Source organism: Rhinoraja longicauda, chromosome 8 (genome assembly GCF_053455715.1).
Source record: "Rhinoraja longicauda isolate Sanriku21f chromosome 8, sRhiLon1.1, whole genome shotgun sequence".
In the NCBI taxonomy this organism is placed as follows: domain Eukaryota; kingdom Metazoa; phylum Chordata; class Chondrichthyes; order Rajiformes; family Arhynchobatidae; genus Rhinoraja; species Rhinoraja longicauda.
This window is the reverse complement of record NC_135960.1, coordinates 3,919,533-3,945,221: the sequence shown is the minus strand read 5'-3', so window position 1 is coordinate 3,945,221 and position 25,689 is coordinate 3,919,533. Positions and strand designations below refer to the sequence as shown.

General features: G+C 49.3%; 1 protein-coding gene across 1 annotated transcript in view; it reads right to left on the bottom strand.

The window, feature by feature from the left end:
• The window catches only part of LOC144596180 (protein Wnt-6-like), a 63,566-nt gene that overhangs the window by 14,497 nt on the left and 23,380 nt on the right, over window positions 1-25,689 (bottom strand). Inside the window, exon 2 of the mRNA XM_078404365.1 lies at window positions 17,852-18,153. Coding sequence (XP_078260491.1) covers window positions 17,852-18,153 — 302 coding nt within the window. The remainder of the gene's footprint in view (window positions 1-17,851; window positions 18,154-25,689) is intronic.

The following is a 25,689-nucleotide window of genomic DNA, read 5'->3' as shown; positions in this document are numbered from 1 at the left end:
AAACTAAACATTGTTCAATCATTGGTGGCATTAGACTGCAAGAGTATTGTGGCTAAATTTGGGTTCCTCTTCCGCGTGGATGTGGGAGTTTCTGGCAAAAGGGTCCAGGGAAGAGTTACGAGAATAATTCTTGGCTTAATGAATCTCAGTTACTTCAGAAGGTTTCTGGACTTAGTTTGTTCATTTAAGAACAGCGTTGGCTTTGAGGTGGTTTAGACTCATACGGCCAGGGTTGCCACCTATCTCACTCCCAAATAAAGGACAGGGTGATGTCACCACCCCGCGCCCGAAGTGACCTCACCCAGCCAGCGGCCACGTGCTCCCGCTCCACTAATGGCGGCCGACCGGGCCGGGAGGCGGGTTGCTATGCAACCTCCATTAGGCGGCGCACGGGCCTCCGGGCCTACAGTGTCCGGAGCTACAATAGACAATAGACAATAGACGATAGGTGCAGGAGTAGGCCATTCGGCCCCTCGAGCCAGCACCACCATTCAATGTGATCATGGCTGACATTCTCAATCAGTACCCCATTCCTGCCTTCTCCCCATACCCCCTGACTCCGCTATCATTAAGAGCTCTATCTAGCTCTTTCTCGAATGCATTAATTCCGGGAATTAACCTAGTAAACCTACGCTGCACGCCCTCAATAGCAAGAATATCCTTCCTCAAATTTGGAGACCAAAACTGCACACAGTACTCCAGGTGCGGTCTCACTAGGGCCCTGTACAACTGCAGAAGGACCTCTTTGCTCCTATACTCAACTCCTCTTGTTATGAAGGCCAACATTCCATTGGCTTTCTTCACTGCCTGCTGTACCTGCATGCTTCCTTTCAGTGACTGATGCACTAGGACACACAGATCTCGTTGTACGCCCCCTTTTCCTAACTTGACACCATTCAGATAATAATCTGCCTTCCTATTCTAACCACCAAAGTGGATAACCTCACACTTATCCATATTAAACTGCATCTGCCATGCATCCGCCCACTCATACAACCTGTCCAAGTCACGCTGCAACCTCATAGCATCTTCCTCACAGTTCACACTGCCACCCAGCTTTGTGTCATCTGTAGGTCCGGACCTACATTGTCCGGGCCTACAGTGACCAGACCTACAGCGTCCGGGCCTACATTGTCCGGGCCTACAGCGTCCAGGCCTACAGTGTCCGGGCCTACAGTGTCCGGGCCTACAGTGTCCGGACCTACAGTGTCCAGGCCTACAGTGTCCAGGCCTACAGCGTCCGGGCCTACAGTGTCCGGGCCTACAGCGTCCGGGCCTACAGCATCCGGGCCTACAGCGTCTGGGCCTACAGCGTCCGGGCCTACAGCGTCTGGGCCTACAGCGTCCGGGCCTACAGCGTCCGGGCCTACAGCGTCCGGGCCCACAGCGTCTAGGCCTATAGCGCCCCCCTGTCTTAATACGGGACAAGGGCCGTCCTGTATGGGACAAACCAATTGACACAAAAATATGGGATGTCCCGGCTGTTATGGGACGGTTGGCAACCCTTCATACAGAACAGATGCAGGCTCTTTACCCATCTCGCCCTTGAACTTGTCCACTGCATTTCAAAGTGGAAGGAGTCTGTCTTTACACTTTAGAGATACAGTGCAGAAACAGGCCCTTCGGCCCACCAAGTCTGTACTGACCAGCGATCCCCTACACCAGCACAATCCAGCACAACAGGGACAATTTACAATTTTAGTAGAAGCCAATTCACCTACAAACCTGTACGTCTCAGGAGTGTGGGTGGAAACCGGAGCACCCAGAGGAAACACACGTGGTCAAAGGGAGAACGTGCGAACTCCGTACAGACAGCACCCGTAGACAGGGTCAAACCCGAGTCTCTGGCGCTGAAAGGCAGGAACTACCACTGCACCACAAATTAGTTTTAGTTTAGAGATACAGCGCGGAAACAGGCCCTTCGACCCACCGGGTCCGCGCCGACCAGCGATCCCCGCACATTAACGCTATCCTACACCCACTTGGGACAATTTTTACATTTATACCAAGCCAATTAACCTACAAACCTGCACGTCCTTGGAGTGTGGGAGGAAACCGAAGATCTCGGAGAAAACCCACGCAGGTCACGGGGAGAACGTACAAACTCCGTACAGACAGCACCCGTAGTCGGGATCGAACCCGGGTCTCCGGCGCTGCATTCGCTGTAAGGCAGCAACTATTTGGCATGTAAACAGGCCCTTCGGCCAAACGTGCACATGTTAACCACAATGCTCCATTTTCACTAGTCTCATCAGCCCACGTTTGGCTCATATTCCTCTGAACCTTTTATATCCATGCACCTGTCCAAATGTCTTCTAAATGTTGTTTTAAATATGGTTTAAAATTGTTTTAAAATACCTGCCTCATTGAAAACCCTCAGACTATCTTTAATTGGACTTTACTGGACCTTACGGGAATGGGTTTAGGAAGGAGAGATAGGTCAGCCATGATTGAATGGCAGAGTTGACTTGATGGGCCGAATGGCCTAATTCTGCTTCTATCTCTTCTGATCTTATGATCTTATCTTGCACTAAACGTTATTCCCTTCATCCTGTATCTGTGCATTGTGGATGTCTCGATTGTAATCATGTATGTATAGTCTTTCTGCTGACCGGTTAGCGCACGAGAAACGATTTTCACAGTACACATGACAATAAACTAAACTGAACTAAATTAATCTAAACTAAACCAAACCAATCGAAACTAGATGAAACTAAACTAAACTGAGTAGATTCTTTGATTGTTTTGTTTCGTTTAGATTTAGAGATACAGCACGGAAACAGGCCCTTCGGCCCACCGGGTCCGCGCCGACCAGCACACTAACACTATCCTACACCCACTAGGGGGACAATGTTTACGTTTACCCAGCCAATTAACCTACAAACCTGCACGTCTTTGGAGTGTGGGACGAAACCGAAGATCTCGGAGAAAACCCACGCAGGTCACGGGGAGAACGTACAAACTCCGTACAGACGGCGCCCGTAGTCGGGATCGAACCCGGGTCTCCGGGGCTGCATTCGCTGTAAGGCGGCAACTCTACCGCTGCGCCACCGTGACCGCCTTTACACATGAAAACTACAGTAAACTAAACTAAACTGATCTAAATTCATCTGAACTAAACTGAACTAAAGTAATCTAAACCAAACTAAACTAAACTAATCATAACTAGACGAAACTAAACTAATCGAAACTAGGCAAAACTAAACTAAACTAAACTAAACTGAGTAGATTCTTTGATTGCTTTGTTCTTTTATTTAAAAGACTCCTGGACAGGTACATGGATGGGAAAGGTTTAGGTGGCGCAGCGGTAGAGTTGCCGCCTTACAGCGAATGCAGCGCCGGAGACTCAGGTTCGATCCTGACTACGGACGCCGTCTGTACGGAGTTTGTACGCTCTCCCCGTGACCTGCGTGGGTTTTCTCCGAGATCTTCGGTTTCCTCCCACACTCCAAAGACGTACAGGTATGTAGGTAAATGTAAAAATTGTCCCTAGTGGGTGTAGGACAGTGTTAATGTGCGGGGATCGCTGGGCGGCACGGACCCGGTGGGCCGAAGGGCCTGTTTCCGCGCTGAATCTCTAAATCTAAATCTAAAAAAATATGGGCCAAACACGGGAAAACGCGATGAGGTGAAACAGGCCCTTCGGCCCAACTCATTCGTGCCAACCACGATCTCAGTTGGCATGGTGTGGTGGAGTCGGGCCGAAGGGCCTGTTTGCCATGCTGTGCGTCTGTACGAACGCCTCATGTAGTAAAACCAAGTGACTCTCTCCATCGCACCAGCCTGCCAGTCGGTGCACCACCTTAAGATTGCCTGAGGAGCTGAGAGAGGAATTTTCCAAAACATGTTTTTCCCTTCATATTCCCCCCCCCCCCCCCGGGTTCTGCTTTGTGTTTTTCCAGGTGGTCTTTATCTGCCCATCAATTCTTACGCTTGCATGTTGAGCTTGTATTTATTTTAATTAACATTACGGCGAAATCCAGAAGTGAAAGTAAGTCAATTTAGAAACAAGCCGACAAAAAACAATATCAATAAGTTAAATCAGCCATGCCTGGGGTACGATAAGAAATTTAAATTAATTTCACCTCTGGGTAAATCACAAGCTCAGATTGCATTTTTCGGTCACACACCACACACACCTTTCGTTTGTGAAAATCGATTTCCATTTAGTTCAGTTTAGATTAGTTTAGTTTAGTGGAATTCTCGGCCTCAGAAGGCAGTGGAGGCCAATTCTCTGAATGCATTCAAGAGAGAGCTAGATCGAGCTCTTAAGGATAGCGGAGTCAGGGGGTATGGGGAGAAGGCAGGAACTGGGTACTGATTGAGAATGATCAGCCATGATCACATTGAATGGCGGTGCGTATAGGCTCGAAGGGCCGAATGGCCTCCTCCCGCACCTATTGTCTATTGTCTATTGACCAGCGATCACCCCGTACACGAGGATTCTCCTTTACACACACTAGGGACTATTGTACAATATTACCGAAGCCAATTAACCGGCAAACCTGCCTGCACGTCTTTGGGATGTGGGAGGAACCCAGATCAGCCGGAGAAAACCCCTGGCAGGTCACGGGGACAAACAGAACGTACAAACTCCGTACAGACAGCCCCCGTAGTCGGGAACGAACTGACGGTGTAAAAGGCAGCAACTCTACCGCTGCACCACCGCGAGCGACGCTCGAAATTTATTTATTCACTTATACAGCAACTTTAAAGTAGCGCGTCATCTTAAACATAGAAAACATAGAAAATAGGTGCAGGAGGAGGCCATTCGGCCCTTCGAGCCAGCACCCCCATTCATTGTGATCATGGCTGATCATTCTCAATCAGTACCCCGTTCCTGCCTTCTCCCCATACCCCCTGACTCCGCTATCCTTAAGAGCTCTATCTAGCTCTCTCTTGAATGCATTCAGAGAATTGGCCTCCACTGCCTTCTGAGGCAGAGAATTCCACAGACTCACAACTCTCTGACTGAAAAAGTTTTTCCTCATCTCCGTTCGAAATGACCTACCCCTTATTCTTAAACTGTGGCCCCCGGTTCTGGACTCCCCCAACATTGGGAACATGTTTCCTGCCTCTAGCGTGCCAGAGAGAATAGAGGAATGGTCAATTACAATTTTACCAATCCAATTAACCTACAATTCTGTGCATCTTTGGAGTGTGGGAGGAAACCGGAGCACCCAGAGGAAACCCACACGGTCACGGGGAGAATGTGCAAACTCCGCACAGGCAGCACCCAAGGACAGGATCGAACACGGGTCTCTGGTGCCGTGAGGCATGCACATGACATACATCCCTCCATTTCATGCATATCCATGTGCTTACCCTAAAGAAGCTAAACAGAAACTGACACCTGGCCATTTAGGATGGCAGACAGCTTGGTTTTGAGGAAAGACAATAGACAATAGGTGCAGGAGGAGGCCTACAGTGTCCGGGCCTACAGTGTCTGGGCTTACAGTGTCTGAGCCTACAGCGGCCCACGAACCTATAGTGTCCGGGCCTACAGCGGCCCCTGGACCTACAGTGTCTGGGCCTAAAGCATCTGGGCCTACAGTGTCCAGGGCCTACAGTGCCCCCCAGGCCTAATACAGGACAAGGGCGGTCCCATACGGGACAAACCAATTTAGTCCAATATACGGGATGTCCCGGCTAATACGGGACAGTTGGCGACTCTACTCCACCACCACCCCTGGCAGCAAATTTAAGGCACTCACCACTTTCTACAAAAGACTCGCCCCTCACATCTCCTTCAAACTTGGCCACTCACCGTAAAGCTACGCCCTCTATCTATGTTACTCCTGCACCTACTGTCTATTGTCTATAGTCTATTGAACAGCGATCCCCGCACATTAACACCATCCAACACACACTAGGGGCAATTTTGTAGATTTTACAAAGCCAATTAACCTACATACCTGCACGTCTTTGGAATGCGGGAAGAAACCGAAGATCTCAGGTTACGGGGAGAACGTACAAACTCCGTACAGACAGCGCCCATACCCTACCCGTACTAAAAATGGGTGCCAGGGGTTATGGGGAGAGGGCAGGAGAATGGGGTTGAGGGAAAAAATAGATCAGCCATGATTGAATGGCGATTTAGATGGGTTCAATGGCCTAATTCTACTCCTATTACTAATGAACTTATTAAATGTCCCCCATTCATGTTTTCCAGAGATGCTGACTGACCTGCTGAGTTACTCCAGCACTTTGTGTTCTACACAGGGTGCCAGCGCCTGCAGTTTCTTGCTTCTTAATCCTATAAAGCTGCAACATGTCTTGCTAACTCTTATGCTCAATGCCCCGACTACTGAAAGCAAGAGTCCATAAGTCATGCCATAAGTGATAGGAGTAGAATTAGGCCATTCGGCCCACCAAGTCTGCACCGCCATTCAATCATGGCTGGTCTATCTCCCCCTCCTAACCCCATTCTCCTGCCTTCTCCCCGTAACCCCTGACAACTGCTTGTTTCCGTCTGCTTGTGATGTCAAGGAGCCCAAGATCGCTGATGGACTTGGACCCCATGATTGCTCCATACACAAGGTGGCGCAGCGGTAGAGTTGCCGCCTTACAGCGAATGCAGCGCCGGAGACCCGGGTTCGATCCCGACTACGGGCGCCGCCTGTGCGGAGTTTGTACGTTCTGCCCGTGACCCGCGTGGGTTTTCTCCGAGATCTTCGGTTTCCTCCCGCACTCCAAAGACGCTCAGGTATGTAGGTTAATTGGTTTGGTAAAGCGCAAAAATTGTCCCTAGTGGGTGTAGGATAGTGTTAGTGTGCGGAGATCGCTGGTCGGCGCGGACTCGGTGGGCCGAAGGGCCTGTTCCCGCGCTGCAGCTCTAAAGAAAAAGAAGTTTTTAAAAAATCCTTCAAATCTCTGTTCATAAATGAGATAATGGACAAATTCTAAATCAAATTACACGTGGAATTTACAACGCGTGGGGTGAACAGTTAAGTAACTGCTACAAAATGAGCGTGATGCCTCGGGGCACCGAACCAGACTGAACGCACCTCAGACGGGAATGAGAGAGGAGCTAAGTAAAGCTCTGGTTAATAATTTTAAAAGCTCGATGGGACTCTGAGAACGTAACATGAATCGAATGAGTAATAATTAATAATTAATCAGACCACTGACCCCTTCCCTCTCTCAGCAGAAGATCATAACTGATAGGAGTAGAATTAGGCCATTCGGCCCATCGAGTCCCCTCCGCCATTCAAACAATAGACAATAGACAATAGGTGCAGGAGTAGTAGGCCATTCTTTCTCTCCTGAGATGCTGTCTGACCTGCTGAGTTACTCCAGCATTTTGTGAAATAAATACCTTCGATTTGTACCAGCATCTGCAGTTATTCTCTTATATAAAGTGATCATGGCTGATCATTCTCAATCAGTACCCCGGTCCTGCCTTCTCCCCATACCCCCTGACTCCGCTATCCTTAAGAGCTCTATCTAGCTCTCTCTTGAATGCATTCAGAGAACTGGCCTCCACTGCCTTCTGAGGCAGAGAATTCCACTGATTCACAACTCTCTGACTGAAAAAGTTTTTCCTCATCTCCGTTCTAAATGGCCTACCACTTATTCTTAAACTGTGGCCCCTGGTTCTGGACTACCCCAACATTGGGAACATGTTTCCTGCCTCTAACGTGTCCAACCCCTTAATAATTTTATATGTTTCAATAAGATCCCCTCTCATCCTTCTAAATTCCAGTGTATACAAGCCTGCTCCTAAATTCCATGACTGGTCTATCTCTCCCTCCTAACCCCATTCTCCTCCTGCCTTCCCCCCCGTAACCTCTGACACCCCGTACCAATCAAGAATCTATCTATCTCTGCCTTAAAAATATGCACTGACTTGTGGCCTCCACAGCCTTCTGCGGCAAAGAATTCCACAGATTCACCACCCTCTGACTTAAGAAATTCCTCCTCATCTCCTTCCTAAAAGAACGTGCTTTAATTCTCAGGCTGTGACTTCTAGTCCAAGACTCTCCCACCTGTGGAAACATCCTCTCGACATCCACTCTATCCGAGCCTTTCACTGTTCTGTACGGCACGGTGGCGCAGCGGTAGAGTTGCTGCTTTACAGCGAATGCAGCGCCGGAGACTCAGGTCCGATCCTGACTACGGGTGCTGCACTGTAAGAAGTTTGTACGTTCTCCCCGTGACCTGCGTGGGTTTTCTCCGAGATCTTCGGTTTCCTCCCACACTCCAAAGACGTACAGGTATGTAGGTTAATTGGCTGGGTAAATGTAAAAATTGTCCCTAGTGGGTGTAGGATAGTGTTAATGTGCGGGGATCATTGGGCGGCACGGACTTGGAGGGCCGAAAGGGCCTGTTTCCGGCTGTATGTATATGATAATGAGGTCCCCCCCCCCTCATTCTTCGAAACTCCAGCGAGCACAGGCCCAGTGCGGCCAAACGCTCATCGTAGGCTAACCCACTCATGCCTGGGATCGTTCTTGTTAAACCTCCTCCAGACCCTCTCCAGAGCCAGCACATCCTTCCTCAGATACGGTGCCCAAAATTGCTCACAGTGCTCCAAACGCGGCCTGACCAGTGCCTTGTAGAGCCTCAGCATTACATCCCTGTTTTTGTATGCAAGCCCTCCTGAAATGAATGTGATGGGGCATTCCCCTCCCCATCACATTCCACCTCGACCACCAGCTTTAACCCACTAATATAAGAAATGAAAGGCCCAGGAACCCATTCCTTCTCTCCTGAGATGCTGCCTGACCTGCTGAGTTGCTCCAGCATTTTGTGAATAAGGAGATTACAAAAATTGGTGGACACTGCGTGGTCCTTCACGGGTAGTCCTATGTATCGACGCGACCAAGCGTCGACTGGGCGATCGTTTCGCTGAACACCTACGCTAGGGGTTGCCAACTATCTCACTCCCAAATACGGGACAAGGTGACGTCGACGTCACCGCCCCACGTGACCTCACCCAGCCAGCGGCCACTTGCTCCCGCTCCAACAACGCGGCCGCCCGGGCCGGGAGCGGGTTGCCAAGCAACCCCCGTTAGGCGAACGCACTTCGGCCCCGCTCCCTGAACGCACTCCGTTAGCCTTGCGCTGTCCCGGCCGACAGCGGCCCCCGGGCCTAATACGGGACAAGGGCGGTCCCGTACGGGACAAGGGCGGTCCAGTACGGGACAAACCAATTTAGCCCAAAATACGGGACGTCCCGGCTAATACGGGACACTTGGCGACCCTGACCTACGCTCAGTCCGTCTTGGCCTACGAGATCTCCCTGTCGCCAAACATTTCAAATCCCCCGCCCATTCCCACACTGACCTCGCTGTCCTGGGCCTCCTCCATTGTCAGAGTAAGGCCCAGCGCAAATTGGAGGAACAGCACCTCATATCTCGCTTGGCCAGCTTACACCCCAGCGGTATACACATTGATATCTCTCATTTCAAGTAACCCTTGTTTTCCCTCTCACCTCTTATCCACATTTCACCTCTTCCACAGCCAACAATGGACCATTGTGGACTCCTTGCCCATCAGTGCCGGCTCTGATTTGTCCTGTACCTTTTCATATCATCGCGTCTCTTGCTATTGAGGGCGTGCAGCGTAGGTTTACTAGGTTAATTCCCGGAATGGCGGGACTGTCGTATGTTGAAAGACTGGAGAGACTAGGCTTGTGTACACTGGAATTTAGAAGGATGAGAGGGGATCTTATCGAAACGTATAAGATTATTAAGGGGTTGGACACGTTAGAGGCAGGAAACATGTTCCCAATGTTGGGGGAGTCCAGAACAAGGGGCCACCGTTTAAGAATAAGGGGTAGGCCATTTAGAACTGAGATGAGGAAAAACCTTTTTCAGTCAGAGAGTTGTGAATCTGTGGAATTCTCTGCCTCAGAAGGCAGTGGAGGCCAATTCTCTGAATGCATTCAAGAGAGAGCTAGATAGAGCTCTTAAGGATAGCGGAGTCAGGGGGTATGGGGAGAAGGTAGGAACGGAGTACTGATTGGGAATGATCAGCCATGATCACATTGAATGGCGGTGCTGGCTCGAAGGGCTGAATGGCCTCCTCCTGCATCTATAAACGTTATTCCCATACCACTTTAACATTGTGGAGCTCGCAGTCTCAGGTCGAGACCGACGTCGGGAAGCTCCAAAAGCCGCACGAGGTTCGACAAGCCCCGACCCGGGGTAGATCGCCCGACGCGGGGGGGGAGCTGAGATTCCCCCTGATGAATGAGCTTGATCGCCCCGACGAGGAAGGCCCACCACCGGCCGCGGGAGTCAAGATCGTCCCATCAACGGAAGGTTCGAGGCCCCCGACCGCTGGAGGACAAAGAAGGGAGAGATCGAACTTTTCTTCGCCTTCCATCACAGTGAGGAATGTGGAGGAGTTACTGTGGTGGATGTTCATGTTAAAATGTATTTTGTGTGTCCTGTTGCTTTTTGACTGTATGATGACTGTACGGCAAATGAAGTCCCTCGTATGTTGCAAAACATACTCGCCTAATAAAGTATTCTTGTGATTGTGATGTACCTGTTAAACTGTGAACGGCTCGATTGTAATCGTGTACTTGTCTTTCCGCTGACCGGTTGGCACGCAACAAAATCTTTTCACTGCACGTGACAATAAACGTATAATATTATTAAGGGGTTGGACACGTTAGAGGCAGGAAACATGTTCCCGATGTTGGGGGAGTCCAGAACCAGGGGCCACAGTTTAAGAATAAGGGGTAGGAGGCCATTTAGAACTGAGATGAGGAAAAACTTTTTCAGTCAGAGAGTTGTGAATCTGTGGAATTCTCTGCCTCAGAAGGCAGTGGAGGCCAATTCTCTGAATGCATTCAAGAGAGAGCTGGATAGAGCTCTTAAGGATAGCGGAGTCAGGGGGTACGGGGAGAAGGCAGGAACGGGGTACTGATTGAGAATGATCAGCCATGATCACATTGAATGGCGGTGCTGGCTCGAACGGCCGAATGGCCTCCTCCTGCACCTATTGTCTATTGTCTATAAAATGAACTATAAAACTATATCCATGTACATGTGGAGTTGCTTCTTAAACGTTGCCATGCATGATGGTGTAGTGATCTATGAACTTATTCCATTCCCCAAAAGGGAGGTGACTTTGGTGCAGTCAAAGCTACCAGTATATATTAGCCCCTGAAGGGATGAGTCAAGATATTAATCTAACAAGAACAGCCTACATTATTCAGCGCCGACGAGCTGAATTCCTTCCATGACATTAGCACAGCCCCATCATGTTCCATTCCACGCACGATCGTTTCTGTTGGATCTTATCCCCATTAATCCCCTTCCTCATTCTTTCAAGTTTTGGTCTCCTAATTTGAGGAAGGACGTCCTTGCTATTGAGGCAGTGCAGCGCAGGTTCACCAGGTTAATCCCCGGGATGGCGGGACTGTCATACGAGGAAAGATTGGAACGGCTGGGCTTGTATTCACTGGAGTTTAGAAGGACGGGAGGGGGATCTTATAGAGACGTATAAAATTATAAAAGGACTGGACAAGCTAGATGCGGGAAAATATTGTTCCCAATGTTGGTGGAGTCCACAACCAGGGGCCACACAGTCTAAGGATAAAGGGGAAGCCATTTAAAACTGAGGTGAGGAAAAACGTTTTCACCCAGAGAGTTGTGAATTTGTGGAAATCTCTGCCGCAGAGGGCAGTGGAGGCCGATTCACTGGATGGATTTAAGAGAGAGTTAGATAGAGCTCTAGGGGCTAGTGGAATCAAGGGGCATGGGGGAGAAGGCAGGCACGGGTTACTGATTGTGGATGATCAGCCATGATCACAGTGAATGGCGGTGCTGGCTCGAAGGGCTAAATGGCCTCCTCATGCACCTATTTTCTATGATTCTACGTTTCTATGTTTCATCATTCATTCATCCTTCCCTGTCTTTTGGTTATGTAGAAGGGGTACAGCTTGACCCTGCACGTTTTAGGTCAGTTAACTTGACAGTCTCTTTCCTCCCGTTCTCTTGTCACTCCACAGTGTGTAGTTTGGTTTAGTTTGGAGATACAGCACGGAGACCGGCCCTGTTTCGAATCCGCGCCGACCAGCGATCCCCGCACACGCGGGACAATTTACATTTACACCAAACCAGTTAACCTACAAACAACATTGTCTACTGTCTCCTATCATTTATGAACGGATATGATCATAATGAGATCGTATTACAATAGACAATAGACAATAGGTGCAGGAGTAGGCCATTCGGCCCTTCGAGCCAGCACCGCCATTCAATGTGATCATGGCTGATCATTCTCAATCAGTACCCCGTTCCTGCCTTCTCCCCGTACCCCCTGACTCCGCTATCCTTAAGAGCTCTATCTAGCTCTCTCTTGAATGCACTCAGAGAATTGGCCTCCACTGCCTTCTGAGGCAGAGAATTCCACAGATTCACAACTCTCTGACTGAAAAAGTTTTTCCTCATCTCAGTTCTAAATGGCCTACCCCTTATTCTTAAACTGTGGCCCCTTGTTCTGGACTCCCCCAACATTGGGAACATGTTTCCTGCCTCTAACGTGTCCAACCCCTTAATAATCTTATATGTTTCGATAAGATCCCCTCTCATCCTTCTAAATTCCAGTGTATACAAGCCTAGTCGCTCCAGTCTTTCAACATATGACAGCCCCGCCATTTCGGGAAATAACCTAGTGAACCTACGCTGCACGCCCTCAATAGCAAGAATATCCTTCCTCAAATTTGGAGACCAAAACTGCACACAGTACTCCAGGTGCGGTCTCACTAGGACCCTGATATAACTATGAACTTATGAACTTAGAAGGGTCTGGAGGAAAGGAATAGGTGACGTTTTCGGGTCGAGACCCTTCTTCAAACTCAAAATGACGATACTTCACTAGAGAGAGGTGAGAACGGCGAAACTTGCTTCCATTGGGGAATGTTATAGACAGTAGACAATAGACAACAGGTGCAGGAGTAGGCCATTCGGCCCTTCGAGCCAGCACCGCCATTCACCGTGATCATGGCTGATCGTTACGCTCATAACGAACGATGTTACGGTCACAAGGAACAGGAGTTGAATTAGGACTTTCGGCCCATCAAGTCTACTACCCAATTCGATCATGGCCGACCTATCTCTCCCTCCTGACCACGTTCTTCTGCCTTCTCCCCGTAACCCCTGACACCCGCACTAATCAAGGAAGGTGAGTAGTACAGTTGCGTTTAAGACGAAGCCAAGCAACAGATTCATTGATATAATGTTTTTAAACATCGCCTTCACCTCATACGAGTGTTATCAAAGGCAGATAAGCAGCGAGGCGTGGAAGCGGGCTTTGGGACAGAGGCCAATGTTTTGATCAAAGGACAAGGTTTTGATGAACATCTGAATCTCAAGTCTTCACCCGTATAGATCATTAAATAAATACAGACATTAAATAAATACATCTGGAAGGACAGGGCAGCAGCACATTCTTCAGAGAAGGAAGGAAGGTACTAATCTGTAAAGCACAAAATACTTTCCTCGTGTATTTCCACATCTTATTCCAGCTACAGTCTCTAGGCACTATTATTGTTGGTTTGTTTAAATGTGTATGTAAAAAGAGAGAGAGAGAGAGAGAGAGAGAGAGAGAGAGAGAGAGAGAGAGAGAGAGAGAGAGAGAGAGAGAGAGAGAGAGAGAGAGAGAGAGAGAGAGAGAGAGAGAGAGAGAGAGAGAGAGAGAGAGAGAGAGAACTAGTGAGGAGGGAGAGAGAGAGAGAGAGAGAGAGAGAGAGAGAGAGAGAGAGAGAGAGAGAGAGAGAGAGAGAGAGAGAGAGAGAGAGAGAGAGAGAGAGAGAGAGAATAGACAATAGGTGCAGGAGTAGGCCATTCGGCCCTTTGAGCCAGCACCGCCATTCAATCTGATCATGGCTGATCATTCTCAATCAGTACCCCATTCATGCCTTCTCCCCACACACCCTGACTCTGCTATCCTTAACAACTCTATCTAGCTCTCGCTTGAAAGCATCCAGAGAATTCCACAGATTTACAACTCTCTGACTGAAAAAGTTTTTCCTCATCTCCGTTCTAAATGGCCTACCCCTTATTCTTAAACTGTGGCCCCAGGTTCTGGACTCCCCCAATATTGGGAACATGTTTCCTGCCTCCAACGTGTCCAACCCCTTAATAATCTTATATGTTTCGATAAGATCCCCTCTCATCCTTCTAAATTCCAGTGTATACAAGCCTAGTCGCTCCAGTCTTTCAACATACAACAGTCCCGCCATTCCGGGAATTAACCTAGTGAACCTACGCTGCACGCCCTCAATAGCAAGAATATCCTTCCTCGAATTTGGAGACCAAAACTGCACACAGTACTCCAGGTGCGGTCTCACCAGGGCCCGGTACAACTGTAGAAGGACCTCTTTGCTCCTAGACTCAACTCCTCTTGTTATGAAGGCCAACATTCCATTGGCTTTCTTCACTGCCTGCTGTACCTGCATGCTTCCTTTCAGTGACTGATGCACTAGGACACCCAGATCTCGTTGAACATCCCCTCTTCCTAACTTGCGATCATGGCTGATCACTCTCAATCAGTACCCCGTTCCTGCCTTCTCCCCATACCCCCTCACTCCGCTATCCTTAAGAGCTCTATCCAGCTCTCTCTTGAAAGCATCCAATGAACTGGCCTCCACTGCCTTCTGAGGCAGAGAATTCCACACCTTCACCACTCTCTGACTGAAAAAGTTCTTCCTCATCTCCGTTCTAAATGGCCTACACCTTATTCTTAAACTGTGGCCCCTCGTTCTGGACTCCCCCAACATTGGGAACATGTTTCCTGCCTCTAATGTGTCCAATCCCCTAATTATCTTTTATGTTACAATAAGATACCCCCTCATCCTTCTAAATTCTAGTGTATACAAGCCCAATCGCTCCAGCCTTTCAACATACGACAGTCCCGCCATTCCGGGAATTAACCTAGTGAACCTACGCTGCACGCCCTCCATAGCAAGAATATCCTTCCTCAAGGAGACTAAAACTGCACACAGTACTCCAGGTGCGGTCTCACTAGGGCCCTGTACAACTGCAGAAGGACCTCTTTGCTCCTATACTCAACTCCTCTTGTTATGAAGGCCAACATTCCATTGGCTTTCTTCACTGCCTGCTGTACCTGCATGCTTCCTTTCAGTGACTGATGCACTAGGACACCCAGATCTCGTTGTACGTCCCCTTTTCCTAACGTGACAACATTCAGATAATAATCTGCCTTACTATTCTTACCACCAAAGTGGATAACCTCACACTTATCCACATTAAACTGCATCTGCCATGCATCCGCCCACTCACACAACCTGTTCAAGTCACCCTGCAGCCTCATAGCATCTTCCTCACAGTTCACACTGCCACCCAGCTTTGTATCATCCGCAATTAACCTACAAATCTGCACGTCTTTGGAGTGTGGGGGGAAACCGAAGATCTCGGAGAAAACCCACGCTGGTCACGGGGAGAACGTGCAAACTCCGTACAGACGGCGCCCGTAGTCGGGATGGAACCCGGGTCTCCGGCGCGGCATTCGCTGTAAGGCAGCAACTCTACCGCTGCGCCACCGTGACCGCACACAGTGTTACTCCAGCATTTTGTGTCTACCTTCTACTAAGAGGGCGTAGCTATAAGGCAAAAAGGGGAAAATATAATGGAGATGCGAGGGGCAAGTTTTTGAGATGTTTCGTTGCGTGTTCATGGTGGTGGCACGGTGGTGCAGCGGTAGAGTTGCTGCCTTGCAGCGAATGCAGCGCCGGAGACTCAGGTTCGATCCCGACTACGAGCGTTGTCTGTACGGAGTTTGTACGTTCTCCCCGTGACCTGCATGGTTTTTCTCCGAGGTCTTCAGTTTCCCTCCCACACTCCAAAGACGTACAGGTTTATAGGTTAATTGGCTTGGGGTTGTATACTAGGTATGTGTAAATCGTCCCTGGTGTGTGTAGGATAATGTGTGCGGGGCAGTGTTAGTGTGCAGGGATCGCTGGTCGGTGCGGACTCGGTGGGCCGAAGGGCCTGTTTCCGCGCTGATCCCTGAACTAAAAATCAGTCGCAGTGATATTGTGGCTCAGCAGTGATGGGATACGTGATGGGTTAAGCTCTTCATCTCCTATCTTCCACAGCATCAGGGAGAGGCCATGTGGGCCCTCCAGTCTGCTCCATTAGATCTTGTCATCCACTTCATCTCTTTGCACTGAAGTCAAGCAACCAGCCTGGACTAGGCCCACCGATTCCGCGCCGACCAGCGATCCCCGCACACTAACGCACACCAGGGACAATTTGCACTTATACCAAGCCAATTAACCCACAAACCTGCACGTCTTTGGAGTGTGGGAGGAAACCGAGGATCTCGGAGAAAACCCACGCAGGTCACGGGGGCAGAACGTACAAACTCCGTACAGACAGCACCCGTAGCCAGGGCCGATCTATCGCTGTGCCATCCGCTAAACCTAACTCTACCTTGGTACAAGTGACGATAATAAACCTAAACCTAAACCTACTTTGTTGCACGTGATTATTCACAAAATGCTGGAGTAACTCAGCGGGTCAGGCAGCATCTCAGGAGAGAAGATATGGGCGACGATTCGGGTCGAGACCCTTCTTCAGTCTGAAGAAGGGTCTCGACCCGAAACGTCGCCCATTCCTTCTCTCCCGAGATGCTGCCTGACCTGCTGAGTTACTCCAGCATTTTGTGAATAAATACCTTCGATTTGTACCAGCATCTGCAGTTATTTTCTTGTTACACGCGATGATCACAGTCTAAAACTAACCCGAAACCTTCCTTAAGGTCATAGGGTCACAAGGGATAGCAGAAGAATTAGGCCATTCGGCCCATCAAGTCTGCCGCGCCATTCAATCGTGGTTGATCTATCTCCGTTCTCCTGCCTTCTCCCCGTAACCCCTGGCACATTGGTATACGTAGCAATAAACTAACCTTAACCCTGTCCCAAGCTGGGAGGCATGGGTGCATGTATTGTGGTCTGATCCCTGGGGCACTGACTGCCAATAGACAATAGACGATAGACAATAGGTGCAGGAGGAGGCCATTCGGCCCTTCGAGCCAGCACCGCCATTCAATGTGATCATGGCTGATCATTCTCAATCACTACCCCGTTCCTGCCTTCTCCCCATACCCCCTGACTCCGCTATCCTTAAGAGCTCTATCTAGCTCTCTCTTGAATGCATTCAGAGAATTGGCCTCCACTGCCTTCTGAGGCAGAGAATTCCACAGATTCACAACTCTCTGACTGAAAAAGTTTTTCCTCATCTCCGTTCTAAATGGCCTACCCCTTATTCTTAAACTGTGGCCCCTTGTTCTAGACTCCCCCAACATTGGGAACATGTTTCCTGCCTCTAACGTGTCCAACCCCTTAATAATCTTACACGTTTCGATAAGATCCCCTCTCATCCTTCTAAATTCCAGTGTATACAAGCCTAGTCGCTCCAGTCTTTCAACATATGACAGTACTCCAGGTGCGGTCTCACTAGGGCCCTGTACAACTGCAGAAGGACCTCTTTGCTCCTATACTCAACTCCTCTTGTTATGAAGGCCAACATTCCATTGGTTTTCTTCACTGCCTGCTGTACCTGCATGCTTCCTTTCAGTGACTGATGCACTAGGACACCCAGATCTCGTTGTACGTCCCCTTTTCCTAACTTGACAGGCCTACCCCTTATTCTTAAACTGTGGCCCTTTGTTCTGGACTCCCCCAACACTGGGAACATGTTTCCTGCCTCTAACGTGTCGGGGGTTAGAGGAATGGAGGGGTCGTTCACTCATCCTGTGGTCTGGATGGGCCGAATGGCCTGATTCTGCTCCGATCACGTGTGTGAGTGAGTGTGAGTGTGAGCGGGTGTGTGAGTGTGAGAGTGAGTGTGAGCGGGTGTGAACTCACCATCCTCCCGGCCTCGTTGTTGTGCAGGTCGACCAGCGTGCGGATGTCACTCTTGCCCTTCTTCCTCCTGGCGTCCATGAACTGCTTGGACTTCTCGTATCCGAAGTCCACATCGTCCCCACAGCCGCCCCACTCCCACGCTGTCCCCTCGGTCCCCGTGCCGGCCGTGGGCACGGGCGGGCCTCGGCTTCGTGCCCGCTCGCACCCGCACTGCAACAGCTCGCCCATGCTGCAGGCCTGCGTGACCGCGTGCGTCACGCCCGCTGACGTGATGGCGTACACGAACGCCGTCTCGCGGATATCTGCAATGGACACAGAGTGCCGGAGTTACTCAGCGGGTCAGGCAGCATCTCAGGAGAACAAGTTCACACGCACAGAGTGCTGGAGTTACTCAGCGGGTCAATCAGCATCTCTGGAGAACGTGGACGTACACACGCACAAGGTGCTGGAGTTACTCAGCGGGTCAGGCAGCATCTCAGGAGAACAAGTTAATACGCACAGAGTGCTGGAGTTACTCAGCGGGTCAGGCAGCATCTCAAGAGAACAGGTTTATACACTCAAAGTGCTGGAATTACTCAGCGGGTCAGGCAGCATCTCTGGAGAAAGTAGATGTACACACACAGCGTGCTGGAGTTACTCAGTGGGTCAATCAGCATCTCTGGAGAAAGTAGATGTACACACACAATGTGCTGGAGTTACTCAGCGGGTCAGGCAGCATCTCTGGAGAACAGGTTTATACACTCAAAGTGCTGGAGTTACTCAGTGGGTCAGGCAGCATCTTTGGAGAAAGTAGATGTACACACACAATGTGCTGGAGTTACTCAGCGGGTCAGGCAGCATCTCTGGAGAACGTGGACATACACACGCACAAGGTGCTGGAGTTACTCAGCGGGTCAGGCAGCATCTCTGGAGAATGTGGACACACACTCAGAGTGCTGGAATAACTCAGCGGGTCAGGCAACATCTCTGGTGAACATGGATACACACACAAAGTGCTGGAGTTACTCATAGAAACATAGAACATAGAAACATAGAAAATAGGTGCAGGAGGAGGCCATTCGGCCCTTCGAGCCAGCACTGCCATTCATTGTGATCACGGCTGATCGTCCCCAATCAATAAGCTGTGCCTGCCTTCTCCCCATATCTCTTGATTCCACTAGCCCCTAGAGCTCTATCTAACTCTCTTAAATCCATCCAGTGATTTGGTCTTCACTGCCCTCTGTGGCAGAGAAGTCCACAAATTCACAACTCTCTGGGTGATAACGTTTCTTCTCACCTCAGTTTTAAATGGCCTCCCCTTTATTCTAAGACCCTGGTTCTAGGCTCGCCCAACATTGAGAACATTTTTCCTGCATCTAGCTTGTCCAGTCCTTTTATGATTTTATACGTCTCTATAAGATCCCCTCTCCTCCTTCTAAACTCCAGTGAATACAAGCCTAGTCTTTACAATCTTTCCTCATATGACATTATTTAGATAAGTATATCTATATGAACATATAAGGGTGTATGAGTATTTTTGTATTAATATCTGACTTATTATACGGGTGGGTGACTATACTTGTATTTATATTTTGTATGTAAATGGTCGGGTATATGTATATAAACATAGCACAAAAAGTAAGGAAATTTGTGTTTGGTAGATTATTTCTTTGTTGTAACAATGCTTCTTGGCAATAAATCTTACACCGTTGGAAAGCCTGTTTATTTCCCTTTTAAATGGTGCCACATTTGTAAGGAACATGCATTTGTGGGATGAGCAGCAGAGCTGAGTATGTGGGTTGCACCCATGAAAAATTTGCCAAATCTTCTCTGCCAATGCCAAACAGCTTATTCTGCCATTGACTCTTGTTCGGTGTTGTTTGGTGGATTGGATGATTGAAGTCTGAAGAAACAAGACATATTGGCAATTTAACAATTTATTCATTTAGTAAACAGGAGCCACAGTAGCGTGTGGAAGAACCATACACAGCCACAACAGCCTGGCACCTCCTCCTCATGCTGGTCACCAGCCTGGTCACACACTGTTGTGGGATGGCATCCCATTCTTGTCAGCACCTGGGGGTACCAGAAGCTCAAAACAAGAGTCAATAGCAACAGCAGAATAAGCTGTTTGGCATTGGCAGAGAAGATTTGGCAAATTTTTCATGGGCGCAACCCATATACTCAGCTCTGCTGCTCATCCCACAAATGCATGTTCCTTACAAATGTGGCACCATTTAAAAGGGAAATAAACAGGCTTTCCAACGGTATAAGATTTATTGCCAAGAAGCATTGTTACAACAAAGAAATAATCTACCAAACACAAATTTCCTTACTTTTTGTGCTATGTTTATATGATTGGCCTAATGTATGTATATATATATCAGATGTAGTTAATATAGACATTATTGTGTAAATAGGTATATTCATATGATTGGAGGGGTGAGTGAGTATATATGTAGTTATATATGTATTTTAGGTATTAGTTATTATAGATATTACTTGATAAATATTGATTAGGGAATGGGGGTAGGAATAAATAAGTTCACACTTCTTCCTACTCCTTTTTTCACACATGTAAAGACGTTAAGTAATGGATGAAATTCTTTGTATTTCTTCTGTTTCTTTGTTTATTTTGTTTTTTAATTGATGTCTTTTAACATGTACGAAATAAAATGATAGAAAGAAAGAAAGTCCTGCCATCCCAGGGATCAATCTTGTGAACCAACGCTGCACTGCCTCAATTACAAGGATGTCCTTCCTCAAATTAGGAGACCAAAACTGTACACAGTACTCCAGATGTGGTCTCACCAGGGCCCTGTACAACTGCAGAAGAACCTCTTTACTCCTATACTGAAATCCTCTTGTTATGAAGGCCAACATGCCATTAGCTTTCTTCACTGCCTGCTGTACCTGCACGCCAACTTTCAGTGACTGGTGTACAAGGACACCCAGGTCTCGCTGCACCTCCCCCTTACCTAACCTAACTCCATTGAGATAATAATCTGCCTCCTTGTTTTTGCCGCCAAAGTGGATAACCTCACATTTATCTATATTATACTGTATCTGCCCACTCACTCAACCTGTCCAGGTCACCCTGCAACCTCCTAACATCCTCTTCGCAGTTCACACTGCCACCCAGCTTTGTGTCATCCGCAAACTTGCTGGTGTTGCTTCTAATTCCCTCTTCCAAATCATTAATATATATGGTAAACAGTTGCGGCCCCAATATCTGTGGAATTCTCTGCCTTGCGGCACTCCACTCGCCACTGCCTGACATTCTGAAAAGGACCCGTTTACTCCTACTCTTTGCTTCCTGTCTGCCAACCAATTCTCTATCCATGTCAACACCCTACCCCCAATACCATGCGGTCTAATTTTGCTCACCAATCTCCCGTGCGGTACCTTATCAAAGGCTTTCTGAAAGTCTAGATACACTACATCCACTGGCTCCCCTTCATCCATTTTACTTGTCACATCCTCAAAAGATTCCAGAAGATTAGTCAAGCATGATTTCCCTTTCATAAATCCATGCTGACTTGGACTTATCCTTTTACTGCTATCCAAATGCACCATTATTACCTCTTTAATAATTGACTCCAGCATCTTTCCCACCACCGAAGTCAGGATAACTGGTCTGTAATTCCCCGTTTTCTCTCTCGCTCCTTTCTTGAAAAGTGGGATAACATTAGCTATCCTCCAATCCACAGGAGCTGATCCTGAATCTATTGAACATTGGAAAATGAACACCAATGCGTCCACTATTTCTAGAGCCACCTCCCTGAGGACCCTGGGATGCAGACCATCAGGCCAGGGGATTTATCATCCTTCAGTCCCATCAGTCTACCCAATATCTGTGGAATTCTCTGCCTCAGAAGGCAGTGGAGGCCAATTCTCTGAATGTATTCAAGAGAGAGCTGGATAGAGCTCTTAAGGATAGCGGAGTCAGGGGGTATGGGGAGAAGGCAGGAACGGGGTACTGATTGAGAATGATCAGCCATGATCACATTAAATGGCGGTGCTGGTTCGAAGGGCCGAATGGCCTCCTCCTGCACCTATTGTCTATTGTCTATTGTCTAATAATATTTCTCGCCGAATGAAAATTTCTTTCAGTACCTCTACCCTCCCTAGATCCTCTGTCCTCCAGTACATCTGGGAGATTGTTAGTGAAGACAGATCCGAAGTACCTGTTCAACTCTTCTGCCATTTCCTTGTTACCCATAATAATTTCACCAGTGTCTGCCTTCAAGGGACCTACATTTGACTTTACTACTCTTTTTCTCTTAACATATCTGGTCCTCGATTATTCTTGCTATTGAGGGTGTGCAGCGTAGGTTTACTAGGTTAATTCCCGGAATGGCGGGACTGTCATATGTTGAAAGACTGGAGCGACTAGGCTTGTATACACTGGAATTTAGAAGGTTGAGAGGAGATCTTATCGAAACGTATAAGATTATTAAGGGGTTGGACACGTTAGAGGCAGGAAACATGTTCCCAATGTTGGGGGAGTCCAGAACCAGGGGCCACAGTTTAAGAATAAGGGGTAGGCCATTTACAACTGAGATGAGGAAAAACTTTTTCAGTCAGAGAGTTGTGAATCTGTGGAATTCTCTGCCTCAGAGGGCAGTGGAGGCCAATTCTCTGAATACATTCAAGAGAGAGCTAGATAGAGCTCTTAAGGATAGCGGAGTCAGGGGGTATGGGGAGAAGGCAGGAACGGGGTACTGATTGATAATGATCAGCCATGATCACATTGAATGGCGGTGTTGGCTCGATGGGCCGAATGGCCCACTCCTGCACCTATTGTCTATTGTCTATTGCTGGCCTTGCCGAGGCAGCGTGAGGTGTAGATGGAGTCAATGGGAGGGCGGTTGGTTTGTGCGACGGTCTGGGCTGTGTCCGCAATTCTCCGCAACTTCTTGCGTTCTTGGACGGAGCTGTTCCCAGACCACGCACTGGTGAGGGCTCTCTACGGGCCTGTAGGTCAATTGGCCCTCGCGTGTGTAGGGTAGTGTTAAGTGTGCGGGGATCGCGGGTCGGCGCGGACTCGGTGGGCCGAAGGGCCTGTTTCCGTGCCGCACCTCGAAACCAAACTGGACTAAACCAAACTTACAGACGGCGATTCTGTAACTGGAGCCCGGAGATAAGGGGACGACGATGAAGAAACAGGTAGGAACTTGTTCCCAGCGCGAGATAGAGATTTTCTTGGGGCTGGGAGAAAGGGATGGGTCAGGGATCAGTGAGCAGGATACACCGATTCCTTGTGAAGATCGCCGCTGGTGCGGTCACCTCATTAACTCGGAGGTCTGGCGATAAAGGGGCCCGATTACGACTAGAACTCTTTTAAGTAGCACCTGGGGAACTGGGCACTAGTGAGTGATTGCTGTACTGGAGCCAGACAGTCTGGAGTTGATCAGTGGCAGCCTCCCGCCTCCCGCCTCCCGCCTCCCGCCTCCCGCCTCCCGCCTCCCGCCTCCCGCCTCCCGCCTCCCGCCTCCCGCCTCCCGCCTCCCGCCTCCCGCCTCCCGCCTCCCGCCTCCGCCCTTTACCCTCGCTGATGATCAGGGACAGTGTCGCTAGGGTCGCCAACTGTCCCGTATTAGCCGGGACATCCCCTATATTGGGCTAAAGTGGTTTGTCCCGTAAGGGACTGCCCTTGTCCCGTATTAGGCCCGGGGGCGCTGAGGGCCGGACACTGTAGGCCCGGACACTGTAGTGCCCGGGGGGTGCTATAGGCCCGGACACTGTAGGCCTGGACACTGTAGTCCCGCACTGTGGGCGCGGATACTGTAGGCCCGGGGGCTGCTATAGGCCCGGACACTGTAGGCCCGGACGCTGTAGGCCCGGACACTGTAGACCTGGGGGCTGCTATTGGCCCGGACACTGTAGGCCCGAACACTGTAGGCCTGGACACTGTAGTGCCCGGGGGGCACTGTAGGCCCGGACACTGTAGGCCCGAACACTTTAAGCCCGGACACTGTAGGCCTGGACACTGTACGCCCGGATACTGTAGGCTTGGGGGCTACTGTAGGCCCGGACAGTGTAGGCCCGGAAGCCCGGGTGCCGCCTAACAGTGGTTGTGTAACAACCCGCATCCCGGCCCGGGCGGCCACCATTGGTGGAGCGGGAGCACGTGGCCGCTGGCTGGGTGAGGTCATGCGGGGTTCGGGGCGGTGACGTCACCTTTTGTCCCTTATTTGGGAGTGAGAAAGTTGGCAACCCTAGGTGTCGCGAAGGGAAACAAAGATGGCGGCAACATCGGCCCATGTTGCAACTCACCATGTTTAGGGTCGTAGAGTCATAGTGTGGCACAGCGTGGAAACAGGCCCTTCCGCCCAACTTACCCACACCGGCCAACATGCCCCATCTACACGCGTCCCACCTGCCCGCGCTTGGCCCATATCCCTCTGAACCTGTCCCATCCATGTACCTGTCCAAATGTATTTTAGACGTTGCGATAGTCCCTGCCTCAAATACCTCCTCTGGCAGCTCGTTCCGTACACACACAACACTTTTGTGTAATACACTTACCCCTCAGGTTCCTATTAAATCTTTCCCCCCTTCACCTTAAACCGATGCCCACTGGTCCTCGATTCCCCTACTCGATTCATCTATCAAATGTTGCTCATTGGTGAATCTTCAAAGGCCTTCTCTGTCCACGGTCTCCTCCATTGTCAGAGTCAGGCGAAATGCAAAATGGAGGAACATCATCTCACATGTCGCTTGGGCAGCTTACACCCCAGCGGTATGAATATTGATTTCTCTCACTTCAGGCCCCGGCATCCCCTCCCTCTCTCTCTCCATCCCTCCCCCACCCAAGTCTCACCAGCTTCTCGTTCTCACCCAGCAAACAGCCAACGATGGCCTGTTTCCTTTATCACCGTTACTTTTTTGCACATCTTTCATTCATCGTTCTTTATCTCTCCACATCACATCAGTTTTGGTCTCCAAATTTGAGGAAGGATATTCTTGCTATTGAGGGCGTGCAGCGTAGGTTTACTAGGTTAATTCCCGGAATGGCGGGACTGTCATATGTTGAAAGACTGGAGCGACTAGGCTTGTATACACTGGAATTTAGAAGGATGAGAGGAGTTCTTATCGAGACGTATAAGATTATTAAGGGCTTGGACACGTTAGGGGCAGGAAACATGTTCCCAATGTTGGGGGAGTTCAGAACCAGGGGCCACAGTTTAAGAATAAGAGGTAGGCCATTTAGACCTGAGATGAGGAAAACCTTTTTCAGTCAGAGAGTTGTGAATCTGTGGAATTCTCTGCCTCAGAAGGCAGTGGAGGCCAATTCTCTGAATGCATTTAAGAGAGAGCTAGATAGAGCTCTTAAGGATAGCGGAGTCAGGGGGTATGGGGAGAAGGCAGGAACGGGGTACTGATTGAGAATGATCAGCCCTGATCACATTGAATGGCGGTGCTGGCTCGAAGGGCCGAATGGCCTCCTCCTGCACCTATTATCTATTGTCTATTGTCTATTGTCACCGTCTATATCTCTCGTTTCCCTTATCCCTAACCAGTCTGAAGAACGGTCTCGACCCGAAAGGCTTCACCCATTCCTTCTCTCCAGAGATGCTGCCTGAATTGCTCCAGCTTTTTGTGTCTATCTTTGGTTTAAACCAGCATCTGCAGTCCCTTCCTACTTATACAATAGACAATAGGTGCAGGAGGAGGCCATTAGGCCCTTCGAGCCAGTATCGCCATTCAATGTGATCATGGCTGATCATCCACAATCAGTCACCCGTGCCTGCCGTCTCCCCATATCACTTGATTCCACTGGCCCCCAGAGCTCTATCTATCTCTCTCTTAAATTTCATCCAGTGATTTGGCCTCCACTGCCCTCTGTGGCAGAG